General features: G+C 33.2%; 1 protein-coding gene across 3 annotated transcripts in view; it reads left to right on the top strand.

Moving 5' to 3' along the window:
- The window catches only part of LOC115216606 (serine-rich adhesin for platelets), a 131,651-nt gene that overhangs the window by 88,499 nt on the left and 24,453 nt on the right, over positions 1-18,699 (top strand). For all 3 annotated transcript variants that reach the window (XM_036506407.1, XM_029786081.1, XM_036506406.1), the window contains 7 exons: positions 5,191-5,297; positions 7,666-7,744; positions 8,562-8,749; positions 11,232-11,260; positions 13,925-13,996; positions 16,077-16,151; positions 18,280-18,434. In XM_036506407.1, coding sequence (XP_036362300.1) covers positions 5,191-5,297; positions 7,666-7,744; positions 8,562-8,749; positions 11,232-11,260; positions 13,925-13,996; positions 16,077-16,151; positions 18,280-18,434 — 705 coding nt within the window. The remainder of the gene's footprint in view (positions 1-5,190; positions 5,298-7,665; positions 7,745-8,561; positions 8,750-11,231; positions 11,261-13,924; positions 13,997-16,076; positions 16,152-18,279; positions 18,435-18,699) is intronic.

The following is an 18,699-nucleotide window of genomic DNA, read 5'->3' as shown; positions in this document are numbered from 1 at the left end:
CCGCCCAAAGCTGCCCGAAAAAAATTTTGGTTCATGTGACCAAGCTGCCCGAAAAAAATTTTGGTTCATGTGACCAAGCTGCCCAAAACCGCCTGTAATTACCTATTCATATTTAAATGAGAATATCAGAGCAAATCTCATTAGTACATTCATGAAAACATGTGATTATACTTCGTAAACAGTTCGTCTACAGTTTTGTACAACAATCGACGTGTAATTTTAATTCCCTGAATTTTGGGAGATTTTTTTTCCACATTTTTTTCGGCATCGATTTTTCTTCAACTTTGAAAATGGATAGGAGTTTCATGTTATCAAGCATTGATTCCGAATTTAAAGCTTTTTCAACGGAAAATAGGGAGATATCGGGAAAAAGAATGAAATAGGTACAAAAGCACGTGGTGTACAAAATAATGAATAGGATATTTTTTTAGCCGAAAATGAAAGCAGCGATTCCGAAGAAACAAATTGGCGATGGTGACAGCAAAGACGATTTGAAGTAAAAAACTTAAAAAATGTTTTTATTAGCAATTTTTCTGAGGAGATAGAGTTTATCTATAGTCTTTCTTAGGAAGCGAAACCATTAGACTTTTATTTTTTTCAGTATGCTTGTTTGGGGTGATCAATGCGGAAACAAATTTACGCAAATTGTAAACAAACACAAAATGGGGGATCAAAGTTTGGAAAATTTGTGAAGCAAATACTGGGTACTGTTGTGGATTTAGTTTTTATACAGGGAAACTAATGTTAGTCAGCATGGCTTAGGGTATGATGTGGTCTGGAAGTTATTGTTTGAAGCGATCAATGCGGAAACAAATTTATGCAGATTGTAAACAAACACAAAATGGGGGATCAAATTTCGGAAAATTTGTGAAGTAATTACTGGGTACTGCGGTGGATTTAGTTTTTATACAGGGAAAGTAATGTTAGTCAGCATGGCCTAGGGAACGATGTGGTCTGGAATTTATCACTTCCATACCATAACCAGGGCCGTATAATATTTTTTTACCAATTTCTTTAGTTCGGTCAAACTAGCGGTGGATTCCAGTATTTCAGTTTATTCCACCTTTATGGTACACCTGTTGTGCATTAAATTCAACTGATGATCTAGTGATGTGCACAATTCTTCTTTATCAAAATTTTGTTGCATACCCATTTGAATATTAGCTGATGATTCATTTTCTATGGTGATGTTTAAACAAAATTTTAATATTTTTACCTTTTGCTCAATTAAAAATTTTAATATTTTTACCTTTTGCTCAATTTAAAATTTTAATATTTTTACCTTTTGCTCAATTTACCAGGATTTACCTGTAATTAAAGTCACTTTGAGACAAAAGTTATGCAATAGAATTGATTAAGAACCCTTTCTTTAATTATGTTCCAAATATCACATTAAAATGTTGATAAGTAAAAAAGTTACAGTTATTTAATGAAACAAGCCTAAACTCATGATTATTTTAGAATTTAATTGAAACTCATGAGGGGTGTATTTTGGTCAGAAATATAGTAACGAAAGGGTTAAAGAAACTAGTTAATATTGCCACTGCCTTCTGCTGTTGGGAGTACATGTTTTCAGCTTAAGAGACAAGACTATTGAAAGTGAAGTGTCTTAAATATGGATTTAATACTGTTGTAATATTTTATTAAATATTATTTGTCTTGGTTTTAATAAATCTTAATTATACCATTTATAATATTGATGAATATATAAATATTACCCATAAGTATGAAGAAAATGACTTCTCTTGAAATTCCCATTTCTTGTGAAAGCAAACTAAAATACTAATTGTGGCATCAAAATAAATGGTTATTCTTTAAATTCATATTCAAAATTGAAAGTAGCACTCATTTTGAATACATTCAAATAAACAGGTTGTGTACAAACAGAAATGAGGTCTGACCAAAAAAGAAATCAAACTTTTTGAAAAATAAAAAAAAAACAAATTTATTGCTTTACTTAAAATTTACTGTCTTCAGAGTTGATGCATAACTGCCCATGGTTTTTTCAGTTTGAGAATACATCCTTGACTGTGCATTCAATAGGGCACAGTTCTTGTAGTATATTTTCTTCATCTTTTATCATCCTCTCAACTTTAAGAACTTAAAATCCACAAGGGCCAAATTTGGTGAAAAGAGTGGCTAGGGGACAAGAATTATGCCTTGTGAAAAAGTCACAGGTAAGGAGTAACATGTAACCAGATATGTTGTCTAGATGTAGCATCTAGATTGTGTTGCTACATCTGCTCGGAACTGCAGATGGTTGTATTGTTTCAAGCACCTTCTTGATTTAGTATATAGTATAAATATATTAACAATACTCAATATTTATTATATATCAAACCAGATATTGTCACCACTTGTTATCTGGTTTACCAGCTGGGTAATAACCCATCATTTGATTCAGCTGATCTGCACCACCCATGTGCCTGTTATAGTTGAAGTTCACAAAAGAGGTGTCAATGCTAGCAAATTTCCTTTCGCTGTTTGATTATTTCACCTATTTTAAAAAATTTCGCTTTTTTATATCCAACAGCATCCCTTTCTACTTGTAACCATTGTAGCATGTGTATATGTTACCAGAGCTTCTAATTCTACCACATATTTGAATGAACTGAAAAACTGGCTAAAAAATAATATACTGCCCTTGTTATAGAATGGAGGCGATAAATTCCAGACTACATCACCCTCTAGGCCATGCTAGCTTACATTATTGTTTTTTTTTTCATATGCATTTTGAATGCAGTTTATGAATTTTATTTTGAATAAGGGCTCAAAGTACTAGTGTACTGTTAGTGTCTCTTATTTATAGATATTGCAATAATTTAAAAAATCAGGTCCTTGCCATAATACTAGAAATATATTGGTCTCCAAAAGGTTCGTCAGTAGCTTTCTTATACTCATAATAATTTTAATAGCAAAAGATGCTCAGATTTCGTCCAAGCATGTAGAAGACCACAAACTATCTTTCATCTTTGTTTATATTCTACTTAATTCATTTCTGCAGTACTTTCTTCAAACAAAGAGAGAGAAAAAATAAATAAATAAATCTAACGGTTTTGTTTCCTGGGAAAGACTGTGACTAGGTCCAGCTTCTTCAGAAAAATCATTAAGAAAAACAGTTTTCTAACTTTTACTCCATTCAGGTACAAATCCATTTTCTTTGTTGTTTTCAGAGTTATCAGAATCACTTTTGGAAATCAAAATATCTGATTCATAATCACACACTTTATGGATTTTATGTTGACTGTATATTTTGCTTGATATCTCCATGTCTTCTGTCAAAAAGCCTTCAAATTCTGATTCACTTCTTGACAACATGAAACTGGTATCCATTTTGTGTCGATATTAAAAATTTTCAGAAATAAATGTAGAATGAAATAGGGAAAAAAATCTCCAAAAATTTACAAAACTCAGATATCATCAAATAATGTTGGATACTATAACTCAATTGTTTACGTAGTGAAACCATGTGTTTTCACAAATTTATTAACAAGATTTACTCTGAAATTCTCATTTAAATACAAATAGGTTATTTCAGGTGGGTACATTTGGGTAGGTAACATAGGCCAAAGGAATTCTTGGGTGGCTTCAGGCTGGTTGGTAACAAAAGGGTTAACCTCCTGAAATATTTTGCTAAAAGTCCTACTCCTTGATTCAGTCTTCATAATTTTCACTGGCCTCAGAATCCTACAAATCTTTAACCATTTCTCTAATGCAACCACATTTCCACCAACTAGTTTCATCATATAGTTTACACCCAGAAACATTTCACAAGTCAAAATTGATGAAATTGATGGTGATCGACTTCACTTCTGACCTTGATAAAGAAACCAAACAAGAATATAGCTGTCTACATCCCCAACATCCTTAAAATGGTTGGATAGAATCTACACTACTTTTGCAGCTAGAACTCATAAATACAGTACTAGCACTAGTTGGGAGACATACATTTCCAGTTGCATAATGTTTTTAAACTATCATGAAAGAAACTTTTCTTGTAAAATATGATAGTCTTCTTGTCAAAGAGATCTTAGGCAGTTTTGATGAATCTTAACAGCTACTTACCAATAAAAATGCTTCTGTTAGTAGTATCTCTGCAACCAAAACCACTCTATTCTGCATTTAATTTAACTCTCCATTGATATACACAAATGTTTTATGCAATGCATATCATCATAATCACCAAGTACTACCTTCAATCACAAACCTTAAGTAATAAAAGATTATGAGTTTGAAAAATCTGAGAAGTTGTATTTGCTATTTCGGACATCACCTAAACTTACACCTTTAGTTTGCATGATAAGTTTTTGGCAAATCTTCTGGTTATAGATTTGTCTGGTTTGGGAGCTTTTTTATTTTTATTCATTTTCAGCAAGTACAGTGAAGAATTCCGGGGTCCACCAAGAATCAGTCCTCAGCCCCCTCTTATTCATCATTGTCCTTCAGGCAATAACAGAGGAATTCAAGACAGGATGCCCCTAGGAGCTTCTCTATGCTGATGACCTTGCTCTAATTGCTGAGTCACTATCAGAACTAGAGAAGTTTCAGGTGTGGAAGCAAGGTCTAGAATCAAAGGGCCTTCGAGTCAATGTAACAAAAACTAAAGTCTTAATAAGTAGGAAGGCAGACAAACCACAAATCCTTTTAGGTAGATGGCCCTGCTCGATCTGTAGAAAAGGTGTAGGTAGAAACTCCATAAGATGTACCCAGTGTAAGCTATGGACACATAAGAGGTGCAGCAATATCTTAAAATTTTTGTTACTGTATTTATTTTGAGATGCTCTGTTTTTCTTTCAGCTACTTTAAATATAACAAATAATTTAGTAAAATAACTTAGTTATCATTCAACTAGTGTTAGGAACATAACTTGTGACTAAGGCTTGGTGGAAGATTTTAATTCAAAACTTGTGAAAACAAGACATTTGTACTCAGAGCCAGAGCCGGTTTCATACGGGTTGGTAATGAAAGGGTTAATCAGTTTGCATGTTGAATCAGTTCTGACATGGGTTAGCCAGTTTTCAAGTAGCACATGAAACATGTATGATAATTTGAGGGTTTATAAAATTTATATGAATCATTATATTCTTATTTTATTTCTAATTTCTTCTTTTTGTTTATTGATTTTTATTTTTATTTTTGTTGTTGATTTTTCTTTTAATTTTTTTATTCTTCATTTTCCATGTTTTGCAGGTATCCAAAATCATAAATTAGCTATCCTCATGGATAAGCTTCGTAACCGGGGGCCATTACAGCGGTCTTGGAATGAAAGTATTAAAGCTATCCGTGTAGCTATGGCTGTAAGTTAATTGTATATAACATTTTAATTTTTAAAATCATACTTGTTTGAATTCAAAAGGAATGAGTAACTATTTCACTCTTTTGGTCCTTATTTTTAGAAGTTTTATGAATGTTATTACAGATGCTGCACTGTCATCATTATCATCATGATTGTTATTATACTTACTGGAGGCCTGTGGCAACTGGGTTTGATATTGTCTCAGTTATGGAATGAAGAGGAGTGGTGTTTACACTGGTAGACTGAAGCTCCCCTTAATATTTGGTCATGGGGAGGGCATTTAGCTACAAAGAATGAAGTATGACCGGTTGATAGACTAATGGCAGCTGGGCCTGCTTTAAGTCGGTTGGTTTTAAGGGAGGGCAGTGCTAATTAAACCACTTGTGCTAATCTGTTTCAGTACCAAAAATACTAAAAATTATCTTAAATTATCTTAGCTGCAAATCTTTTCTGTGAAACTTTGTAACTCTTGTCATCCAGACTGATTCCATTTTCCTATTGATAAACAGTGATAAGAGGACAAACAAATTGGGTGGTAACTAAAATATTGTGCAGAAAGATACTAGGATTGAAATTAGAGAGATTGATAGAATCAGTTGAAGGACAAAAGGAAATTATATTCAATTAATAACCTAGCTTCACTGAATAAAACATTTTATGGTTTTTAAGAAGGTATGTTTTTTTTTTTTTTATTAAGTGTAATTTGTCACACACAACAAATTACACTTGTTAGTAAAACTACCAATACAATTGCTTCCCAACTACATGATTCCAGGTTCAGTCCCACTGCGTGGCACCTTGGGCAAGTGTCTTCTACTCTAACCTCGGGCTGACCAAAGCCTTATGTGTGGATTTGGTAGGCAGAAACTGAAAGAAGCCCACTGTGTGCTTGTGTGTGTGTGTATGTATATATATATATATATATATATATATACACACACACACACACATATGTGTGTCTTTGTGTCTGTTTGTCCCCCCCCCACCATCACTTGACAACTGATGTTGGTGTGTGTATGTCCCTGTAACTTAGCAGTTCAGCAAAAGACACTGATAGAATAAGTACTAAGCTTACAAAGAATATGTCCTGGGGGCGATTTCTTCGACTAAAATCCTTTAGGACAGTGCTCCAGCATGGCTGCAGTCAAATGACTGAAACATGTAAAAGAATACTGAATTTTCAAAAAGTAAATTTGTGTCTTTTGCATCTACATACACACATAATTTAAAATATGTGAATGTTATATGTAGAAGTGTTCCACTCTCAATCAGTGGTGCTGTACCCTAGCATTTAATATTCAAATTTTAATTTTAGCTGCAATATTTTAAGTAAAAAGCAAGAGGGTGTATATTAGATGTCTTTAAAAAATCTTCCCCTGCCATAGTGTGAACATAAAGAGTTAATCAATTTTTTAAACTTTCACCTTATTAACTTTATTTTAAATATGATTTTTCTTTCTATAATTCACAAATTCAGTGCCATTTTCACTGTTATTGCTTTTCTGAGGTTTTTCCTCCAGGTTAGCTCTGATAGAGCAGATCTATGAACAAAGGCACTCTTGCTATGTCATTCCACCTCTTTATTTTGGACTAGATTATCCAATATATTTTAATTTTAAGAGATGGTAGGGTATGTTTTGAAATCTGGTTGGATCATTATAGAGCAAAATTATTTCAATTTTACTGTAGATGTTTTAGAATTGACATTAATTTCTTTCTTTTTCTTTTCTTTTTTCATATTCTAGCATGACAGCAAAGATTGAATATTATATTAGTTTTAATACATGTGTTTCAGTATATGAAGATAGAATAGTTGGACATGCTTTGATATACATGTTTCAAAAGTTATGATCAGGTTTAGTAAAGTTTAACGTGTGCAAATACAGACAAATGGAAGAAAATGATGCTACTGAACCTATACAATATCATTATTGGAGATTTTTAACCCTTTAACTGCAAAATTAAATTTCTTGCTTATTCCAGTAATGACGTTAAATATCTACCAAAAAATACAATTGGTATTTTCGGCAAGTTACATTTTCTAGGTAGACTTGACTTATTTGAACAAAAAATAGGTTGGTGTATAAAACTGTTTTCCACAGTTAAGAGTAATGAAATTTTGGGTGGATATATCTGATTTCTACTGTTAAAGAGTTAAATGTTTTCTTCAGAGATAGGTAATAAGACATGATTTCTTATCTAAATTCAAAGATTTGCCTATAATTATGTTTTTTCAGGGATTTATACTGTCTCATATCCTATAGATATATATTTAGCCTTTATGCTGTTTCACTTTATACCTGTTCTGTAGTAAAATTAAGATTTAAAAAAAAAAAAAATTCTCAACTTTAATTTGAAATTTCTTGTAGGACAAACGTCACCAATCAGATGCAGTGGATCGTCCCCAGTTACAGAGGTGGTTGGACACCTTACAGAAAGCAATGAAAGGTAACCTACTTTAAATTATATTACTTTCTTGCCTTTTACAGCTGCTAATTTCATATTGTTAGAAAATAAATTCACTTCTATTCTATTTACTAACTTGTATATTAATATCATTGTTAAATATTTGTCTTTTTACACTAGAAATATTTTATTGGAATTTCAAAATAGCACAACTGCAGCCACCATCATGTTAGTGAAACTCTGTTATAAGTCTTAAGCAACCAGTACTTCACCAATCTTTTGTCTATTTAATGGTACTTTTCTGCATCAACTTAGAGCACTTTTTCATCTATATACCTGTACCATTGTAGTTGATTCTCATGCTCATATTGATGAATGTTTTCACTATATGGTAATTTTCTCAAAAAAGTTATATATATATGTTTATATATATTTATATTTATTTATATATATATATATATATGTGTGTACAAGTATGTGTATACACGTGTATATGTGTATCTTGTCTGTGCTTTAGCAAAGCATTACTGATGGTGACATTCTTTGTTGACAGTAGGACTGGCTACTTTGTGCTTTCAATAAAGAAAGTTTATATTTGATATACATGTCAGTTTTGGCAGCAAACGGAGCATCTGTACACAAGAAAATGATGCTGCAAATAACAATTTTTGTTCAAACTCATACTAGCATGGACACATAGATACACAGATGATTTTGTATTAGTTGACCTATCTTGCCAGGCATCTTTGTTTCTACCTTCCTTTTTTTACTCTAGGTAATCTAAAAATTGATTTTGCTATTTTGTGTATATTCCTAAAGTTTACTCTGTAATTATATGTTGTTTAATTATATATTGTAGTGCTTTCTCAGTTAAATCTTGTGGAACAATTGGAAGCGGTTGCCCGGCAAGTTGGATTAAGTTTTACTCCACCCAGTGGACCCGAATCACAGTTGTTTGTTGGTTCTGATATGTTTTATATCCAAGTAGCAATGGACAAAACTGGCATGGCTAAGGATGTTAAGATAGCTCACCAAGGAGAACCAAAAGTAAGTGTGTTTCTTATATGTGTGGGGTTCCCCACCCCCATTTCTTTTTATCAAAAATAGTAATATTCATTTATATATAGATTCTAATTTTTTTGTTATATATAATCAGAATGGGTAGAAAAATATCAATGACTAGCAGTATCGCCCGGCGTTGCTCAGGTTTGTAAGGGAAATAACTATAAAGCATTTTTAGAGAGTTATAGCCAAAAAATAGCAAAAAAATGAGAAAAAATGATGGTAAATTTTTTTGGAGAGTTAAAAAAGGTGGAGTTGCGTCCCCTAGACAGTTTGTGGTTTGTGTTTCTGATTCTCGACCCCATGTCGAATTTATCGATTTTTTTCAGAACTTGGGGAACTTTTAAAAATTTTCTCTGCGTTAGTTTTGAATTATGACATTGGGCTATGTGTGTGTCAAGTTTCATCAGAATCGGTTGAAAGCCGTGGTCAGGGTGAGGGTACAAGCAAACAGACACACAGAAACACGCACAGACAAACTGCCGTTTATATAGAGAGAGATTTCTGGAAAAAGATAGAGTTGTATTAACAATGCAACACTAGAAATGTTCATGTGATTTTTTTTTCTTTTTAATATATAAGAAGTAATTACTTCATGGAATGTATGTGACTATGTTTGTGGCTATGATATGAAGAGCATATCCTCTTTTTATGAATTCTCATTGTAAATGTTAGAAAATTGGTGCGTGGAAAAACCAAAGCCCAGAACTGCCTGAGCGGTGTCAGTATATTGAAATAAGTTCATTACGTTTGTTTAAGATTGGTGTAGGTTAGTGAATAGTATTAAGTTTCTCTGACAAATATCACAGTACATCAATCAGTTCTCAAATGCAGGTGTTTTGGCTTGTGTCACACAAGTAATAGTGGTGGTTTGTTTTATCTTTTATTCAGCAAATTTATTTTTAAAATGTGGGGTTCTCAAGTGTCAATGATTTATGAACTTTTCTTGTGACATAGAGTACTTGTGAACAAGTCTCCTTTGAATACAACATATCTTACCAATCCATTTTTAGTACAGATCACCGCTTGGTAAAGAAGGCTTTTTCCTTTAGCAGAGGATAATGCAAACTTGGTCCATGGCATTGTAAATTCATAAGTTCATGAGGTTTTGGATATGGCTAACATAAGGAAAAAATTATGCAAAATATTTAGCCAACTGAATCTAAGAACTACAATTAACACTAACTTTAAAGAAGTTAATTTACTAGACATTAATATGAATTGTAGTACAGGCGAATTTAAACCCTACCATAAGCCAAATGAGGATACCCCCGATATTGACATAGGCTCTAACCACCCACCATCAATAATCAAACAATTTGTTAATAGCATTAGTATGTAAGTTTCCAACTTATCCACTGATAAAGCTACACTCAAAAAGCTTCTCCATGCTACAATGCTGCATTAGAAAGGTTCAGTTTAAGAGTAATATAACCTATATTGAATCAAGTGTAGATAGACCAAGAAGATGTAGACAGACGAAAATTTTATGGTACAATCCCCCATAGAATATGAATGTAGCCACTAATACAGTTAGAAAATTCCTGACACTCATAGATTACCACTTCCCTCACTCACATAAATACCACAAGATCTTCAGTAGAAATATGGTCAAATCTACATAGTTGCCTCTCCAACATAGGGTTGATCATTTTCAACTACAATAGTTATAGCAACATTGGGAACATCCACAAAGATCCTGTAATTGTAGATCTTTAGACTGCTGTACCCTGAACAATAGGTGCCTGGTAAAAGAATTAGTGTACAAGGCCAGCATTATGGATTTGATTGGAATAAAAGACCTTCAACATCTTTATCCAATATGATATGGACACTTAAAGAGAGGAATGTGAGCAAACCTCATATATACTCAAACATAGCTAAGGCCAGCAAAAACAGGGGACGGGGAGGCAGATGCAAGCCCTGTATTATCAAAAAACTAAATATCATAACATCAACAGCGAACATTTTAAATATTAGGGAGGAAACCTTCTCCCCCTGCATGCACAAGCAACAGTTCACATTTTGAAATTTCAAGTATGGTCTCCCACCCACTTGGCTACCTCTCCAACCTGGATAAGTTTTTTTTTTCTCTGGACATGAATCATAGCATTATTTGAACATTATGACACATGCCCACATAAACTTATATTGGATTCGCTCATTACACAAACATGTGCATTGTATACATTCATGTCATCACAAGATTCACTAAATACACACACACACACACACATGTGTTTTTGGTTGAATAATAGAAAACTTACTGAAAATGCACTCTTTATTTTAATGTGTAAATGCTGTAGTGAAATATATTTAATGACCACAGATTATATAACATCTAGTAAACGATATAGCTGGTTCAGCCACCAAAAGTACCTGCCTTTGATTTAAAAGCATATATCACTACATTAGAATGAGAAATTTCTCTCTTTTAAAACAAAATATTATTTTGCTTTTATTTCAGAGCTGTCAAGACCTTCAGGAAGTTCTCAGGTAAGATGTCTTCTTTTTTCCTGTTTTATACCAATTTGTTTGAATTATTTTTGGTGGAAGAAAATGTATTTCGTCTAGTTGATACATTTCAGCTTCTAGAGTTCTTTATAGAAAGATGTGCAATGCGTAAAAGTAATGCCAAATATAAATATATATAAATGATGAAATGTGTTGATAGATTATTGACTTATTCTAGCATTTATTATTGTTTATTCATTTATCTATTTTATCACAGTTTGGCTAACTACATACTGTGGGTTATATAGCAATAGTTGAAGTTAAGAAGTAATGTTGAATTCTGTTTCTCTCTATAATGCTCTTTATAATAATAATAATTATTATTATTGTTATTCATCTAGCGGTACATTATGGCAAAGTTAAAAGATCCAATTATTCAATTCGGTTTACTCTTGCTCTCATCCTATTTCTGGACTCTCTCTCTCTCTTTGTTAACCACTGACTTTTACCATGTCAACTGTTGACTAGTAGCTTACTTTGTTTTTAAACGTTTCAGAGAGGAAGTAGGAAAGAAAGAGAGAGTGAAAGAGACAGTGAGTGGTGATGGCGTTCGTTTTGTGTTTTTAAATGTTTCAGAGAGGACGTATGAGAGAAAGAGAGTGAAAGAGACAGTGGGTGGTGATGGCATTCAGTTTGTGCTTTTAAATGCTTATCATATCACAAGAGAAGTAGATACATAGACACATACACACATTGTTAAATTAAAAGCAGGAGAGAAGAGGGACACAAAGGAAGTGAAAGAGAAAGAGAGAAAGACAGTAGATACATAAATCCAAAGAAAAGTTCTTACATAGATACATAGACACAGCAAATATTGGCTGTCAATTTCACTTTCCATTACCACACGAGGATAAAATTAACTCACTGAGTACTCTACAGACATGCATAACATTAATGTAGTTCTCAGGGATTTTCAGCCTCTCACAGAATATGACAAGGTTAACTGGGAAGATAGTTTTTGTGTGTGCAGATGACAGGGACAATAAACACCAAAGATATGCAGAAAACAGATTCCGTCACATGTCATTGGGGGAAAACTAAAAGTAGTTGATAGCTTCCATTACCTAGGTGACCAAGTCAGTATCAGGGATGGATGCTCTGAGAGCATAGCTGCTAGAATAAGAATAGCCTGGGAAAAGTTCAGAGAGCTCCTACCTCTGCTGGTGACAAAGGGCCTCTTGCTCAGAGTAAAAGGTAGACTGTATGATGCATGCGTGCGAACAACTATATTATACAACAGTGAAATATGGGCTGTGAGCACTGAGGACATGCGTAGGCTTGAAAGATATGAAGCTAGTATGATCCACTGGATGTGTAATGTCAGTGTGCTTACACGACAGAGTGTAAGCGCCCTGAGAGAAAAGCTGAACATAAGGAGCATCAGCTGTGATGTGCAAGAGAGTCAACTGTGCTGGTATAGCCATGTGAGGCATATGGATGAGGACAGTTGTGTGAAGATGTGTCATACCCTAACAGTTAAAGGAATCTGTGGAAGAGGTAGACTCAGGAAAACCTACGATGAAGTGGTGAAGCACAAACTTTGAATGATGAAAGTGACTGAGACCTTTGGAGATATGCTGTGCTTGAGAAGACCTGTTGAGTCAAGTGAAATCGTTGTGGCCAATGCCAGTGCCATCTAACTAGCACCCATGGTGGTGGCACATAAGAAACACCATTCAAGCGTGGTCGATGCCATTGCTGCCTGACAGGCTTCCATACCAGTGGTATGTAAAAAGCACCATTTGAACATTATCGATGCCAGTGCTGCCTGACTGGCCCCTGTGCTTGTGGCACATAAAAGTATCCTCTACCCTCTCTGAGTGGTTAGCATTAGGAAGGGCATCAAGCTGTAGAAACCTTGCCAGAACAGAACGGAGCCTGGCGCGGCCTTCTGGCTTGTCAATCTTCAGTCAAACTGTGCAACACATGTCAGCATGAAAAACGGATGTTAAAAGATGATGAGGATGAGATAGACAACACCAATAATTCCTAAAACTGACAGAGGTACCCAGCCATTTTAAGTTGAGCTGTAAATCACACATTCCTTTACACATACTTTGATCAAAACAAATCTCATTAGGCAACTGTATCCATGATCCAAAAACAGGTCTGTAATGTGCAAAATATAATGGAAAATTTATTTAGTGAAATCTTACACAAGAAACCACAATTTTCTGTGCTTAGCAGTTGAGTCATTTCTTTTACTGAGTTTGTGGAGTAGGAAGAGGTTACATTCTGGCTACAGTTAGGAGTTGTGTGGTGTTTTTAAACGTTTTTATGTTTTTCTTTTATAATTATAGTTATGATGGTAAATTTGTGTTGTGATTGTTTCAAAGCAACTGTAGTTTATTTTCATGTTATTCTTATCAAATAACATATTTATAGCTAGTGGGATTGTCAAACATAATCTTAAGTTTGTGAATTATTACTTTATTCTATATGTACTTTTTTAAATGCTTATATATTTGTGTTGCCAGCCATTTTTCACTCTTTATGCCCTTGTAGTTGTTTCAATGACAAATTCTTGAGTGAAATTAAATAAGTATTATTTTGTAAACTTAAGTAAATATTTACAAAATATTGTAAAAATTATGGAAGTCATACAACATAAAAATGTGCTTTTCTTTGCTGCTTTATGTTTTTTAGCCGAGGTGATTTCAGTGAATTTACTTCTCATTTGGAAGGTTTATGTCAAATCTACAATATATCTGGTGACAAGTAAGTTGAAATGTTTATTTTATAAGTTATTTTGTTTTGAGGCTATAAATTTATTTATAATGTTAGTTAACAACCTATACATTTAAACTGGCCATCTCTGGCCAGTTTAAATACTTGTTTTATGTTCAAACTAGCCATATCCAGCATCTCACACCTACCATGCAATCTCATGAAAATAATTGCATCTTCAAAATCTCAGAGCTACAAGATAATACATGATTAATTTTTTAAAATGTGAATAAAAAACCATTACATTTGACAGTGTAATATGAATGCTAAAGGCTTAATTATCTCTTTTCAAATATCTGTCCCTGTGAATTAAGTTTTCTCCTATTTGATCCTCTTGATACTTTAACATTGTACATTCTGACTAAATATCATTTGTGAAATGGTATCACTTAACAGTAATTAATTTTGTATGAATTTCTGAGATGGAAATTTACTATTGTATACTGTTCTTTTCAATCTTTTACCCTTGTTTTCATTATTAGTCACAACATTTTGGTTGTATCCTTTCACCTTCCTCAGGTGCTAACCATAATTTGCTAATGTTCTTGTAATTTGAAACAGATTTTATTAAATCCACAGAAGTACATTGTTCTCAATCTTATTCTCCTTTCTAATTACTCCATATCTTATTCTCCTTTCTAATTACTCTACTACTCTAGTACATTATGTTTGAAACACAGTTTGTGTCTGTAAAGAGAGTAATTGACTGACTGACTCAGGTATTGAACTCATGCCCTTAATGCATAAACACATATATTCACTATCTCATTGTCTTGTGGGAACTTTAACCTTTTAGCATTTAAACCAACCATGTCTGGCCTAGATATTCTTCCTGTTTTATATTCAAATCAGCCAGATCCAACATCTTACACTAACATTACAATGTCATTCTAAAAATAAATAATCACATCACCAAAATCTCAAAGCTACAAGCTAATACAGAATTCATTAAAAACAATGTGAATAAATAAGTATTACATTTGACAGGGTAATCTGAACTCCAAAGGGTTAAACATATTGTCACACATCTTATCTTTCAGCGTTGTTTCTATTTGGGTTCTTGACCATCCTTTGCTGACTACAAATGATCAGCCATCCTTGATATGTCTGTCTTCCTACAGATTATGGCTTTATAGAGAGAGCAGTAAAATAAGTTTCTGAAATAAATCTCAGTGGTCACCATAATTTGATGGAATCTCTATTTTATTAAGGCTGCCATACTTATTGGAACATGGTCAATGTTTACTGGAATTGGTCTGCTTTGTAAAAAAGAACAATGAATGTAATACATCACAAGCAAATAAAAGGGAAAGATTAAGAAGTATTGATAAAAATGAAACTTAGAAAAGAAAAAAAGTTTCTTTGCTGCTACAATTTGAAAAGATATAGGAATTCAACCATACACTCTTATGTGCACCAATTATGAGAACATTATTGAATATGACAGGCCCCTTAATGTGAAGACTAGCAATGAAACATGACTATTAGTCTGAGTGCATGTGTGTATTGAGACTTATTGCTTAGATTTATTGAATATTCCAGAATCACTGGATTTGTTTAACTTAATGAGTACAGTATCCTACAATAACTATGTTTCGTTTCCAATAACCTATAGAATATTCCCTCTTTAGTTCTGTTCGCTTTTTATTTTTAGCATTATGCGTTAATGTGTATATGAACATTGTTCAATTGAGTGGAAACAGTGGTACCTTATTTTAATTTTTTTTTTAATTTATGAAAATATCAGAAAGCTGAGTAAACTTTGTATTGAACTTGCAGAATATGTCGCTGTGCATGTAGTAATCAGATGAACAAAATAATATCTCATGTTTTCATGGAATATGTATTGTGTAGTTGATAGTGATCATCACTGATGTGAAAAGAATGGCACCTAGTAGCTGTTAAGATTTCAGTTCCTACAAGCATGTTGTATGGCCCAAACAACTCCAAATGTTTATCAAAAAATTTATGCACATGGTAACTGGTTGATGTTTCCAAAACTCGTTTTAATTTTGAAGTGTTAAAAACTTCCATAATATGTTGTTGGCTAAAAATTTTCTTCTAATTTTAGGAAACAGAAAACCAAAACCTTTCTTGCGCTTCAGTCTTTGGAATGTGATTTAAGCATGCTTGCACAACTACAGAGGTAGGATTTTATTCTTATGAAAACCTCTAAGAATTTTATATTTTGGCTAAATTCTATTTGCATTTATTTCAACAAAGATGTTCTTCCATGAAAGAAGATTTATTTCTTGGAATATCTATTTCTATTGAAAATTTCTATGCAGAAAGTATTTCTAACTGAAACATTTATTATGCATAAAAGAAAACAGTGTCTTCATATATAAGTATGTCTAGTTGAACAAATGTTAGGATTTGATGCCAGTGTGTTTTAAAAGATAAGAGTGTGTGTGTGTGTGTGTGTGTGTGTGTGTGTGTGTACATATCTGCACATCTATGTGTGTTTTGTATGTGTGTGTGCGTGCGCGTGCGTGACACATATGCACACTCGAGTGAATGGGGATTTTGGCTCATTCAGATGTATTTACTAATCATAAGTAAAGTAAATATATAAAATTGGTTTCAAATTTTGGCACAATGACACCAGTTCCAGGGGAAGGGTCAGTTGTACATTGATCCCGGTATTAATAAAAGGGGAAGTAGACCTCAGCCGAATTTGAACTCAGAACCTTTTTATCATTAATTAAAAAAATCTTAGGGTAGCAAAAATATTTATAGAAAAATTCTTTGTTACCAGTGGTCTAGTCAGAAGGAAAAATTAATTATAAAAGGTTTTTGGCTAAGTTTGAAAGAAAATCGGCAATTTATTTACTGCCGGATAGTTCCACACTTACGCGGTCGATTTGAAAGATTATAACATATAGACATGTGGCATGTTACTTATCGCCTCGTATCTATATGTTTGATCCTTGGCATCCTGTCGAAGCAGCGCCAGATATAAATTGGAATTATTTTATTTTAATTTATATAAGATTGCAGAAACTATGCATAGTCTAGGAAAAATAGGGTAAATGTTTTTATTTTTCATTCCCTTCGAGTATTTAGCCCTAATTAGTGGTTTGGATTTTAACTGTTCTTTCTAGCGTAATGGATTCCTATGATGGAAGCTTCTTAATGTACACTGTATTTTATATATATATATATATATATATATATATATATTCTCTTTGTTTTTCTGTTGTCTCAGCTCAGAGCTGTGGCACTTGTTGAAGAATGGAGTTTGATGTAGCTACTCTCATTTGCACCTCTTGCCGCGAGGTAGGTTCAACTGGGAATCTTGACAGGAGAAGGTCCAACCTTGATTTAAAAACACCTGCATCTACTTTGTGCAGGTAATGGATGTTTCATCCGAGAAGGTAACATTCTTCCAGTGATCTAGGCACCAATTCAGTAGGTTTTTACTCCACTCTAAACAGTTTGCAACATTTGTTTTTGGAAGTAGCTGTTTTCTTATTGCAGCTTCCCATAAAATCTGGCTTTATCCAGCTCCCAGTGAGCAGTTTTTGTGGAAACTGGGTTCTCGAGGTGGTCATTAAGCTCTGCAGTTATTCTGGATTTTGGTTTTGACGAGGTTTTCCCCTCTTTCTCAAAGGCTGTCATTACTTTCGAGACAGTACTTCTTGATACACCAAACATTTCGGGTGTTTTCATTACGCTAGTGCCTGCTATAGGAGCACCAACAATTTGACCTCTTTGAAAGTGTGATAGATTTAGCATTTTTAATGAATTTTAATTACGTTTTTCTCATGATATCTGAAAAGAAACAGCAATTTTAGCAAAACATTACTTTGTCCAACCCCTGTATATACATATATATAGTTGAAATTTGCAGAAAAACAAAAGATGAAGCCAGGTGAACAAGAAGTGTCTTAGTTTGGTGCTTGGGAAAGTGAAAAAGTCTTTTACATTTCAAACCTACACTCTTCACCAAAAAGGAATATGAGAAAATAAACAGAGAGAGAATAAAAAAAAAAACTTACGTTATTAGCAGTCAAGCATGTGCTACGTGCTTATGTATGCGTATACATGTGTATCTATATCACTGTGTTTGTATGTGTGTGTGTGTGCAAGTTTGAACCTAGTGTATGTGTCATAGCTGATAGTAAAGTGTATGTGAGCTCATGTTGCTAATAGTTGATTATTGAGCATGAATGATATTCACCTCAACAATAGGAAATGCAGATTTGATTGGTAGTGTATCGTTTTGATAATATTTTCAGTGATGTGATTTTCTGTTTTTTATTTTATTGCAGTATCATTGTGGGTGATTCTAACATTATTTTTCGATCTCCACTTGGTATCCTGTTGCCACGTAAAGGTGGTCGCCCGATGAAGCTTATTTATTTTGTTTCTCCATATGATCTTCTTGATCGTAAAACTAAAATAAAACATCCTCTCACAATAGATGGTATGTATTCTACAGGCTTTTTTCAAAAATTGCTTTGAATGGACTGTTCTTTTTTTATTCTTTGTGAATTTAATTACTAATAATAGTAAACATCTCTAAGAAAAATGAAAAAAATCCCTTGGCTACTTATTGCTTATTTAATTGTGAAATTCTAAAACACAGAAATTTCAGTATAGTCATAGACATGCAACAATAAATTTGAATTAAAATTATGTATTAAGCTTGAAGTATTTCATAAGGAACTGCTATGGAACAAAATTTAAGA

The sequence above is a fragment of the Octopus sinensis genome, linkage group LG10, assembly GCF_006345805.1.
Source record: "Octopus sinensis linkage group LG10, ASM634580v1, whole genome shotgun sequence".
NCBI classification, from domain to species: Eukaryota; Metazoa; Mollusca; class Cephalopoda; order Octopoda; family Octopodidae; genus Octopus; species Octopus sinensis.
Note: the sequence above shows the minus strand (reverse complement) of the source record. Positions and strands in the feature narration are given on the sequence as shown.